We start from the raw sequence: 13,055 nt of genomic DNA, 5'->3' as shown, positions 1-13,055 counted from the left end.
TAAATTAATCAATATCCTTTATCCTAATACACTGTAATCAGATACAACTAACATAGTACTGTATGCATTACAAGTCACTGGACTGCTTGCGCACATTGCAAATTCCAACTGTGACATTTTTATCCGTAAAAGTTTTAACTTTCACGGAGAGGCAGGTTCTGTGGAATACATTTCAAGCAAACCCCTGGAGCAATGATTGTCATAAACATGGCCTCTTCTAAATATTGTCCTAATCTTTGTTATATAGTGGTGTTGGTGAAGAAGATTACCTACTACTACTGCTACAACTCCTCCTTGTTGTACTTTCACCTAGCGCCAGTATGTTACACAGAAAATAAAGTTTCCTTTTCCTGTCTGTATTTCTTCAGGAATCCATATTATCTGGACGTGTCAACAGGAGGAAGGGTCAGAATGCACTTGAGGGAAACTGTGTGGCAATAAAGGAAAAGGAAAGGTTTGGCTAAGGTTGTTCAGAATGGATTGGTCAGATAATGTGAGTCAGAGAGGAACTTGCAGAGCTGTTTGTGAAGGAGGAATGGGAGGCGAAGATGTTGGGAGGGGCTGTGTTTCTAAGTCTAAGATACAACCCAGAAGATAGAAAATAAAGAAGGCAGCAAATAGAGGATACGGTACTTGGTGTAGTTTTTCTACTCCCAAATCATATTTCTGAAGTTGATATTTCCCCAATCTTTATCAATACTTGGCTGATCCTGGCTCATCCTACACACATTGCTAATGTTAATGGAGTTGCTACAGCTCTCTTTTTCTAAAATTGCATGCATTGAGCCCTTTCTTCCACCTACTACACCCCCAACTTCAGTAAAATTGTGTGGCAATCTTCTACCACCAATGATATGGCAACCAAACACTTATTTCACTGTGTGCTATTCCAGGTCCTCACCTTTAACACTCCTCATTTTTATATTGTTTCTTGCTTACTGTGATTCAGTCTCCTTTATTTCACTACTAAATAGAAATCTAAATTACCAGCTTCTATGTGGATTTGAGAGAGATCATCTAGTGAGAATTACTAAACACAGATATCTGACTCCCACAGATTGTCTAGTTTTCTCTGAAAATAGGAGTAAGCATAGTAAGAATCATATAACTACACAACCTTTGTCAAAAATAATACTATTTATGCAATAACAGAATGATACAAAAATACTTTTAAAATCTTCAAAGTGACAAATCACATACAAAAATGTGGATATTTTAAACAAACTGGGGGGGGGGACAGACAGAGAGGAAAAAACTTTTCCTGATGCAACGGGCAGTGGGATGTATTCAGTCCAACAGTCTGAAAAAAATCACACATATTTTTCACTTTATTTGAGCTGAATCATAACAGCAGTGGAACTTATGCTACACATTCATGCTCAGTTCAATGAGACTTGCCCATGTATATGGGTATAGAGTGCAGCCTCAGTCAGAAACACCTTCAGCTGGATTGGGGCCTTTGTCTCTTAGGACATGAAAGAATAATGTAAATATAGTCATCCAGTACCTTTAATTTTTAAAGCAATATAAATCAAGAAGTTGAATATGCAGAAAATTCCAGAGTATCCAAACAAAGGATGAATATAATATACTGCTGCAAACAGTGGCTTGCTTTAAAGATTAAAGTTGATTAAGTTTTTAAGAACATGTGTTGCATCAAAATAAGTCAGTCACACACCTATGTATGTCATATAAATGCATAAGTGTATGTATGCTAGTGTCACAAGCACTGAGGATGGAAAAATATACATGTCAAAACACTCCAAAAATAAGCCACACATATTAGCATGCTAGTATAACTGAAGGCAAACCCTTTTCTTGCTGCATGGAGTCTTTGAAGAAAGAGGTGAAGCGCGTTCATGGCTTCCAGATCCTATAACCATTCAATAATATAGGACAGTCATATTCATCGAAAATGAATTGCTCAGAAGATGTCAATAATACAGTGAGGAAGCCAAACACCCATTTGTCCTCTGTCAAAACACTCCTATTGTGGTTAGCAGGAGTTTGGGCTGCATGAAGCAGTCCATGGAGAACTATAATACGAATGCAGACTACTGTTAGAATTTTGCATTGTTCACATAGGCACTCTGGATCAGATGTCTGACTCACATTTGAGGAAGTGGTCTTCGGAAACTACTGAGATGTCCATGTTAAAGATTGGATTAGCATCCCTTTAAGGAAAAAATAGGAAGATGCTCAGGAAAAGCCCCAAAATGGACTTCAGAATTGTTCCGAAGACCCAATCACTGATCTGTCTGCCACTTATACTTTTGGTGTGTCAAACTTCTTATCATCTTGAGTGGGGTGGGAGGCAATGGGCAAGCCAGAAGACCAGGGTCACCAAGAGAAAAGGAGGTGAGGTATGGAGCATGCAATGGGATGCATTGCTTTCTAACCAAAGCAGGATTGTGACAGGTCTGTCAATAAGTCTCTGTTGCCCTTCATGTCTGGTTTGCCCCCCATGAAGGAGCAGGATGCACTTTGTTGATAATGGACTTTACACATTTTCCGCCTTCTGCCTCCAGGGCATTTTCCTCTGCTCCACCCTGAAATAATCCACTTGGGGATCCTAGGAATGGGCCAATTGGAGGTCCAGAGGCCTTTGTAGAGGAAACAAAAGGGTTTCATTTTCCTCTATAATCCATATTAAGACAATTCAGGGTGGGGGCTGCCCTTAAATGCTGAAGAGCTCCAGAGGATTTTCACCCCTCCCCCTTAAGCAGAACTGTGACCATTTCTTAAAGTTAAATTAAGCTTTTAACTTTCTTTTTTTTAAAAGTCCTCTGCTTTAACACCAACAAAGAAGCACTGAGGGCTCTTCAGTGCTCCACAATCAGCATGTTGACAGTTTCACTCCTTGCAAAGTTCAAGGACCTAGAGTAGAAAAACAGACAGACAGAAAAACAGGAGAAAGCAGAGAGTACATAAACCGAGAGACAGAAAGGTACAAGGCTTTGTGGGGGGCCAATTGATCCAACTTGGAGTGTTTTGTTTACATTGCAATTCAGCTCCAGAAAGGGTAAAATCACCTCAGTCCTCCTTGTTATTCAGACTGTGCCCAAAGTAGTTGCACACCTCTAATTTTTACAATTTTTCATACTTAGCCCAGCTATATCCCACTAGTATATACTGTATCATACCGTGTGTGGAATAGAACATATCAGAAAGCTTCTGTACCTGATTTCCCCCTGCATTTTTTCCTTTTCTTGGTTTCACTGGACAACCACCCCCCTCCCCACAACATTGCATTCACAACCACATATATAAACCTTGGGTTATTTTCAATAAGTAAGCATCTGTACTGGGCAAACATCAACAGAAAACTTCCACAGGTAGAGTAGGCCTCTTTGTGATGTGCCCCACCCAATATAATTAAAGTAAGTTTGCAAATGCCATGAACCAATAAACCAGCCTTTCTCAACCTGTGGGTCCCCAGATGTTAGTGAACTAGAACTCCCATCACCCCTAGCTAGCAAGACCAGAGCTCAGGGATGATGGGAGTTGTAGTCCAACACCATCTGGGGACCCACAGGTTGAGAACCGCTGCAAGGACACAGAACTTCAGTTCTGTCCCACATCACAGAACAGCAATAGCACATTTTGCCTATTTCTTTCACAGAAAAAAGAAACATAATAGAGGATGCAAAAAAAAAAAATTGTGTGACTAGTTTTTTGTGCCCAAGGGGGCTTGGTGCTTGTGTTTCTGAAAGAGAAGCTGCCCAGATACCAATGGCAAGCCTTTTTAAGAAAAAAAAAACCTGAGAGGGGTTTCAAAAGCATGGGAGGGGGTTGCTGTCAAAGGAAGCAAATCAGAAGTCCCACAGGGCATGCCATAATGTTTTAAAATAACGTGAACTGGAGTTTTTTTCCCCAACATAATGAAAATCAAATGCTGCGAGGCCTGTTTCCAGACAGAGAGGCCTGTAAGCAGCACATTTACAATGCCCACAAGAAAACTGACCCGGTTCACAGAGCTTGTTTGTGTTATCACTCTTCCCAAGGTACCTCTTGAACTCGCTTCAAACTTGATTTGCTTTATACACTCAAGGTGCAACTCAAATTAAAAAGCACCCTGGATAAAAAGGAATCCTGATTCATCTCTGACTCATTACACAACAGGCAGCGTTCCTAGTGTGACCCGACAATAACCCCATGTACTGAGCAATGGAGTGAATCGAAAATACCTTCTTCCAGTGAAAATAAACACAAATGAACAACCTCCAAAGAAAGAACTTCTGAAAGCAAATTGACTGTGTCTCTCACAATGTAAACAACCCTAGAACTACTCTAGAGATACATTCATCTGATTGCATCGTCTGGAAGAGATTATTTTCTAAGGGCATATAACTCTAATTGGGAAGTACATTGAGTTGGTTTGCACAACATGGTCAACCAAACTGTGGTTTACCCAAAACCCTACAAACCTCCAGGAAAGGAGTTCACAACTACTTTGCTCCTTCCTGGGCCTTTTGGCTGCCACACCTAAAACTCATGGTTTGTGAGAGACTTAAATAATGAGTCCTGGTCTGAACAATATTCTATGCCAAATCTTGACTTGGCTCAGTGTGACATGGCAGTAAAAAGGAACGGGGAAGGGCAAAGTGCCTGCTAGTCACTATCAGTAAACCATAGCTTGGCTTACTGTGTTGTCACTGTGAAACAGTAGGTCACATTTCCTAAGTGCAGTAGGGTTGATCTGAACCAGCCAAATTAACATAGATAAGCATCAGGCCATTAAACATGTTTTTTTCTGAGCAAGTGGCACACATATGTACGGATCAACTTTACTGCTACCAAACCTTACTGCACAATTTTTAACCTACAGTATTATGGTAAATTAACATTAAGTGGTATTCATCTAAGTGTTACTCAGAGTAGACCCCTTTAAAATAATAGGCCCAACTTAGCTATGGTCATATATTTAAGTGGGCCTATGCTGAGTAAAACTTAACTGAATACCACCCAAATCAGCAGAAAACCATCGAGCAGTAGTGATTGTGTGCTCCAACAGTGGTGCAAGTTGTGCCTTTGTGCCGCTGCCATGACACTGAAGTCCTGTTAGGTTTGCCAAATCCCCTGTTGCTAACATAAAGTCACATAGGCCTACCAATCTGTGATAACACAGAATACCAGACTGGGTGCATCCACAGGTAGTCGTCGCCCCACTGATGCCAAATCAGGGACAGTTTGTACCGGATTGTGGGTGGAACTGCTATTGCAGTGACAACTGGCCTGTCCCACAACTGTCACGTTGCTAACTAGTCTGCATCTACCTCGTGGGTTGAATTCTCAACCACAACTTTGTGTATTCAGGGCCTCCTCAATGTCTTTACCCAGATTATGAAACTCTTTGGCCTGCGAAGTGCAATTGCTTCCTTCCTCACCATTTTTGTTAGTGCTCTTTTAAACTGCTGGTCCTGCCCCTCTCATGGTGGAACCGCTTTATGTATTTATGAGATTCTAACGTTAAATGTCATGAAGACACCCCTTTGCGATGCCTTTGCAATAAAAAAATAGAAAAATAAACTAGAAGGTGAAAGTCTTTTACAGAAAAGTCAAAACAGGAGGGGAAATGGAATATTAGTGTTTAGTTGTTTCCAAAGCAGCAGGAACTTGGTATTGTTTATATATATATATATATGAAAGAAAGAAAAAACAAAATTTAGGGGAAAGCAAACATCAAAAATCAGGTGCACCAAGGTGCTCAACAAGCACTCGGCCAAAGAAGGAAGAGAGAACAAACATTTGCTATGCCCTTCACAATTTACACAGATTTTTCATACCTATTTGTCTTACTAATCATGAAAAAGCTGAGTTGCCCTGGCAACTGCCACATTACCAGAACTATAAAGTCACAAAGATACAAAAGTATTTCATAAGGCATTGCAAATACCAGTATTTCAAGTATGTCATGTGTAGACATATTTCACAGCACTATTGAAAAGAGTCTTTCACATTTTATTTTATCCTTCACTGTCTTTTATTTGCTGCATGTGTGGGAAGTACATCGCCTAGCAGAGGCAAATAAAAAGGTTTCTAATTACAATTATTGCAATTTTTCTTCATTTTCTTCATTGCACTAGCACCAAAAAGGATAACAAGTCCTCCCTTTAACAAGTATTCAGTGAAAAGCATGGGGAAATGGAAGGAAACTGGTTATTCTTCCATTTCTAAAGGTATTCAATCAAAATATAATTTATTTAATTTCAGGAAATGAATTCCAGTTAGTTTCCCATCACACCCTTGCCCTGACTTGCTAGGCAAGTAAAGGGTTTCATAATGTTGCGTTTTGAAACACGTTCTACCTCATTTTTTGCTGTGTGAAAGACCCAGCAAGATTATGAGGGATTGACTATAGGTTCCATCCTGCCATTTGGCTTATTCACACTTCGTCTTCTCCTGCCACTTTCCCCCTGGGAAAACCACTCTTTAGTGCTCAGTTGGAGCAAATGGCAATTGATAAATGAAATCATGTGCCTTGCTGGCAGCTTGAAGGCTGGAAAATAATCCAGTACATAGCCATAAGAAGGTAACTTATCCATGAGGTTCAGTCCTGAGGATCATGTTTTCTAGGTAGCTGTTATTCTATGGGGTTACACTCTACAGTCCTGAAACTTGGTTGGGGGGCAGGGGAAGAGGTTCAGTTAGGCCACCTTTGTAACTGAGGTGGATTTCCAGAGTTGTGTGGTGGTGGGAAAGCCCTGACGATGCACATTGCCTGCGTCATTGTTATGTACTGAAGTTCTCACCCTGGGCCAGCAGGGGGATACTGTAGATAGTTATGCAAATAAGAGATTGAAAGTGACGTTCAGTGATTGGATAGTTTTAGAAAGTTGCTACAGTTACGTTGTACTGGAGCTCTATATAAGCAGGCTGACTGAACCCTTCAGTTCAGTTCTGTCCTGGCCTGTGAATAAACAAGAGCTGTTTGAAGAATCGCTGTGTCATCTGATATGTTCACCCACAACTTAACAGTCATCCCCATAAGTGTGATGATGTGTGTGGCACAAGCTCTCCAAACATGTAGCTGTGCAACACCAGTGCAAGTACAGTGGTACCTACGGTTACAAACACCTCGTGTTACAAACACTTCAGGTTATATACTCTGCTAACCTGGACGTAGTACCTCGGGTTAAGAATTTTGCCCCAGGATGGGAACAGAAATCACCCGCCAGCGGCACAGCAGCAGCGGGAGGCCCCGTTAGCTAAAGTGGTGCTTCAGGTTAACAACAGTTTCAGGTTAAGAACGGACCTCCGGAACAAATTAAGTTCATAACCCGAGTTACCACTGTAGTCAGTTGAGGAAAAACTGTCCCCACATTCACACACACACACACACAGCCCCCAAAATAGTAATATTTCTTTTTCTCAAAAAACTTGTGCAAGTTGTTACTTCTGCAAGTAGCTGTGCTAACTTTATCGTAATGACTTTGATCAGAGCAGAGCAAGAGGCCGTCCAACTGGAAGACTTCTCGACACATATTTCAAAGGACGGTCCCTGGGAACAGTGGCTTGGATCTGCCATTCATATTAAAAAGGATATCATCACATTAACATTAACATTGTTTTGCTGGAGTGGTCTAGTCATAATGCCTCATGCCAACACCAAATAAATAAAAAATGAGCATTTTTAAGCTGTTAATTAGCTGTACATATTTGACTGATTTTGATTTTTGAGTGGAGGACATGTTTACTGGGTGGTATATAAATGCCTGGAAAAATGTAATAAAATACATTAATAATTATCACGTAATGATGATGATGAGTAATATTAGAAGCCAAGGACAGAATGAGGATAGCACAATCTTCTCACATATTAAAAATGCAAGGTAAAGAATGTTGAAAAGGAAGGCAAACAGATCAGTTGCAATCCAGATAAGAGCTGCACACACTGAAAAACCTTTTGAGCAGTGGAAAACAGAAGCCTCTTGATGATAGCACAGTGAGTTCATTTAGTGCTCCAGCAGACTTGTCTTCCATCACAACAGCTTTTCACTTTTTATTTGATTCCAGGTCCAACCAAACAATTGATTCTCTTCATCTTCAGCTGAAAGGCAATCTTGAGGCAAAAGGTTGTCCTAAATTTTGTATCAAAAGAGATTTGTCATAAGCATGAAAGGAGGAAAAATTATATTATTAAGATTATGACTTTGCTGAAATTGTTGCTTCTCGAAGGCAGAGGTAGTCAAGATAAAAATAAACTGTCCATCTCATACTCTGCTTCGGTTCTCTGGATGACTCAGCCAGCAAAAAGGTCAGTGTGTAATCTGGAAAGTCATTTTCCAAGCTTCTGTATCTTACTATTTAATCCTTCACCTTTATTTCTTGGCGACTAAAAGTAGAGTGGCTAGAATTTATTTTTTATTTGGATGAGCATTTTATGTCCTGTTCTTATATTTGATTTGGAACTTGTTTGCTATTTCAGTTTTTATCCTATAAGGCGCTTTGGTATTAAAAAAATGATGAAATAATTATATTAACAGCAGCAGCAACAACAACAAAAGCATTAATTGTTTGGGAAGAAGGATTACATTTTGTGGAAACAACCACATGACTTCAAAATAAAACAATTACCAAATGTAGCAAAGAGTTATATGTAAAACTCTACACACACACTTATTATTTGCAGTCACAATTTGTTTTCTCCCCAAAAGTGACTCAAAATTATTGGCAAAACAGTACAAAGATCAAAAACATTATAAAACCAGCACAAAATAAATAACACATTGATACACATCCCACAGTTCTAAAGGATGAAATTTCTCCAAATTAAAGGATGAAAGCTCAGTTAAAAAGAAACATTTTTGCCTGTTGCCTAAAAGTTGATAGTGACGGCACATTCCTGGGCACAAAAGGGGAGCCACTACTGAAAAGGCCCATACTCATATCACCACCCTCCACACTTCCCTCAAAGGAGGCACACACAGAAGGGCCTCAGCTGATGAATCCAGCGTCTGGGTTGGCATTAGAGTTGTTTAAGTAGTATGGTACAATTTTCATGTAGGCAAATAGATCATGAATGCTATTGGGGAAACTAAAGGGGTGGGTCTGTGTAAGTATGTGCAGAGTTTCACTCATGCAACATGGCTTTCCTGCCCCTTTCTCCTCCCCACCGCGGACCTTTGGAAACACCACCAAAGTCTCCGCTTGACCATTGGGAGAACCATCCCAAACAACGTTGGACAGCTGTGTGGGATGGGAAGGGGAGTGAAGTTAGCAAAGCTTTGTGTGAGTAAAGGTGCCTTTCCACTCACTCACGCAAGGCAACTTTGGATCCAGTCCAGCAGTAATACCATCCCTCTTTCATTTAAACAGTTTTAAGTGCAGACTGCAAAGCAATAAATTGCAGTTATTACAGAGCTATAGTAATTTTGGTGTTGCTGCTTAATTATTAGTTCACTTGGGACTTGTTTTTGGCCTAAGTATGAAATTAAAATAAGAATTAGCTTACTGGAGTTATTAGTTCTTCTTTTTTCCCTCCACGGGAAAATATTGTTGCATGCTACCACAATCTTCAAGCAGTGCGGTGCAAGATTCCAGATGTTCCAGGAGCTTACCCCCAGGGTTCGGTTTCCTCATAATGAGGGGCAGCAGAAATTGTGATGTCTTTATGATATAGGGTTTATTTACACATATATTCAATTTGAGCCCAGGATGGAGGGGCTCACAGCATTAACACCCCAAGAGGACCTTGCTTCTCCCATAGCCACAACCTTGGATTCCTGCAGAAATCAAGCCTGTCTCTTTCTCTATGGCTTTAGCATGCTTCCAATATTTATCCTTACAGTATTCATGTCCTAACAGCAGGGTACTATTACTATTATTTTACTAATCCTCTACATCAACATATAATCCACACCACTTCCCAACACTCCAAATTCCCTATTGCCATTTTGGGTTACTAATCCCATCTACTAGTCTTCCTTCGCCATTTAACATCACTGTAAATTTAATAATATTCCATTGTTTCCAGATTTTTCTGGAAAACGGGAGGGGGGGATTCAGAACCCATCTACTTGCTTCATCATTTTGCCCATGCTTGGGCATACAGAATTCTGGCTGTTGTTGAAATGTATAGTGACTGGGTCTGGTATGATGCAGCAACATCCCCTTTCACATTTCTCTTGCTCTCCAGAGTGTATTTATTTTTATATGCTTAATAAGAGAACAGTAATCATACAATTAGCTGACAAAGTCACATACTAAGTATACAGGAAATATTTGGAGAATATCATAATGATGCCAGTAATAATGATCCAATAAGCATACTTAATTGAACTATGTAGATAGAATTCCTTTTTCAAGAGCCAGCAACTGAAGACGAAGAACTATGCATAGTGGAATGATAGTTCTAATATTATTTAGACATGGTTTCAGCATTTAGTTATTCCTTCCTTCATTCATAAAATGCCAATTTTGAATATACAAGTAAAACGTTGTGTGTGATCCAACTGAGTTCCAGTCCTGCAGAATTAGACATCTTCCCAGTTCTACAGTAGCTACTGTCAAGCTTCTGGGAATCTGATCCCTCCCACGGTGGCAGCCAGTAAGCAGATAGACAATAATAATAGATAGATAGTTCTTACCAATTAATTTATTCAAAGAGAAATGAAGGAATGCAGTATAACCTAGATAATGGTGTTGCTCCAAGTAAAGTCCCACCCCACTACATCTCTCCTTTTCTACGTCACCCCTGCGTCAGCTAATCTGAGCTTTCTGCCTCTGAGCCTTCTGTTTGACTACCCTCAATGCTCACCTGGTCCTGGGAGAGGGGGGCTTAGGAATGCTTTCCAAAGACACTGAGTCTGTCAGCTGTTTCTCCCCTGGTGTTTCTTCTTCCTGCTATTCCACTTCCAATATTTCCCAGTTTCCCCCCTCTGCAGCCTCTGAACTATGCCCTTTTGCAAACCACTGTTCTAAATCTATACTGTCCTCCTGTTCTCAGGAAGGTTCAGGAGAAAGGGGGGCAGCCCCCACCATTCATCCTCAGTCCAGCCCTGACATCTACTAACAAACTCAAAGAGGAAAAGAGATCTGCCTATGTCCCAGCTGTGCAGATTCATTGAGGATAAGTCAGGAGGTTTGGGCGCTCAGTTCCTCTCTTCTTTCCTACCAACTCACAGTAGCGGGAGGGAATTAACTACACTAGCCCCAGGGCTGAAATAAAGTTGTGCCGTTTTGTCAGGGAAACAAAGGGGCAATTGATGTGGTTCATCCATTCCCACACCCAACATGCCCTGCTGTCATTCGCTGTGCATTGCCACAGGTGGAGCTCTCTGCTAGCATGCCAGAAGGTTTTGAACAGCCTAAGCATTGCCTAAGGCCCTTCATTCAGTTACAGTGTGGAGTTATGCTTGCTCCCTAATATCCTGATTAGTGACTATTGACATCAAAATATCTGTGACCTGCAGCTATCAATATGGCACTGGGTGTTCTGTATGCATTCAGGACAGAAGTTCCATTGTGTGCAGTGAAACTGACTTTTCCAAGATAAGCGTCCATAATATTGTGGCGCAGAATTAACTGACTGTGGTCGAAATTAAACTAGAACAGGTTTTCTCTTGAAATTCCACAAAACATCCTTCTTTTTCATTTTCATCACAACTCAGAGTAATACCACATTTAATAGAAGGCAGTATCTGTAATATTTTCAATGCAGTATTTTAAAACAAATAAGCAGCTATGACCTAGAACATTCTGTCAAAAAACATGACTCAATGGTGCGTCATGATTTCAAAGACAGCTTGATTTGATTCTGCCCCCAGTGGTAAGCACTAGGGACATGACTGATGCTTCGATATAAGTACAATGGAAATTGTGATGTGCAGGAGTTGACACATACCCAAACCTTCAGATTCAAATAGACAGGTATCATCTACTCCCACATCTCTGCACCAGGATAAGAAATTTGCTGTATTGTCCCGTGCAAAAAAGGATCCAGGTGGTGCATTGGCTTTGCATGGGATTCTCCTCACCGGCATTATCTGCAATGCAAACAGAAAGAAAAATTATACATTACATGATGATTTAGGATGCTTATTAATATTTGGACATGCCTCTCAGTAAATATTCCCAGGGTGTGCCTGCTTCCAGTTAATCAATAGGAATGTGTGTGTGTTTTAATATTCCTAGTTTTATTACACTGATTGTAATTGTGTGAACATACAGATCCCAGAGGGCTGTGGAAAGACTTCCACTCAAATGCATCTAGATCTTTCATAACCTCTACCTATTGCAGGTGGATAGAAACAGAAAGTATTGGATTCTCACACCTTTAATAGTTGTGCAGAAGAGGGAATTTTTGACAGTTTAGCTTGCATGACAAGCTACACCTACTAAAATTCCCTTGTCCATGTATCAAAAGGCATAGGAGCCCTGACTGATCTCTTTTTTACCCAGACTCCCTATGCAGTCTCTTATAGACTCCTCTGGGAGTAAGGGGAGGAGGAATATTTGGGCTTCAACCCAAACCCCCTATGTGCTGGGCTTGAAGGGGTGTTGGATCAGGTGAAAGTGCCCCTCTTCTCAGCCTCTGTCTACACTTACAGGATGTATAAAACTCATAGATGAATTGGAATTTTAAGAGGGCTGGAGATGAATATACTTTCTCAGCCTTACTGCTAAAAATGACCAGTTTTTGTATGACATCAACTTTTAAGAACAAGGGGAGGGGATCCGCTTGGCAGGATACATAGGTGTGACAGTGCCATACACATTCAAAGTTTTCTCATCCCAGAGCAAGCAAGACTAAAAATAAATAGTTAAAATGTGCAGCTTGGCCATTAAAGTGATTTATGGAGTATCTGCTTCTGTTCTGGATCTGGTTATAAAATGCAAGATTTTGTGTAAGCCAAGCGCTGAGAAGCTCAAATGATGTCTGCAAAAGCTTCCAGCTCCATGTCCAGACATAGATTGCTTGTGAAAAGAAAAAAGGGGTAAAAAAACTAGTCCCAAATAATTTCTTGGAAGCATCACAAAACACTGGAGGGGGGGCAGTGGGGAAAGGAAGCCAAACAACATGGGATTGAATGGGCTTCACATAACCTCAGCTA

The 13,055-nt window shown here is 40.5% G+C and overlaps 2 protein-coding genes across 5 annotated transcripts in view; one reads left to right on the top strand and one right to left on the bottom strand.

Annotated features, from left to right (window-relative positions):
* FANCF (FA complementation group F) overlaps positions 1 to 13,055 on the top strand; it is a 327,076-nt gene that overhangs the window by 244,390 nt on the left and 69,631 nt on the right. The window lies entirely within an intron of this gene.
* Positions 1 to 13,055, bottom strand: part of GAS2 (growth arrest specific 2) — a 111,882-nt gene that overhangs the window by 49,797 nt on the left and 49,030 nt on the right. For all 4 annotated transcript variants that reach the window (XM_081883126.1, XM_081883125.1, XM_081883128.1 and 1 more), the window contains one exon: positions 11,846 to 11,987. In XM_081883126.1, coding sequence (XP_081739252.1) covers positions 11,846 to 11,987 — 142 coding nt within the window. The remainder of the gene's footprint in view (positions 1 to 11,845; positions 11,988 to 13,055) is intronic.

Source organism: Podarcis melisellensis (assembly GCF_964234715.1).
Source record: "Podarcis melisellensis genome assembly, chromosome: 1".
Taxonomy (NCBI): domain Eukaryota; kingdom Metazoa; phylum Chordata; class Lepidosauria; order Squamata; family Lacertidae; genus Podarcis; species Podarcis melisellensis.
This window is presented reverse-complemented; position numbering and strand designations above follow the sequence as displayed.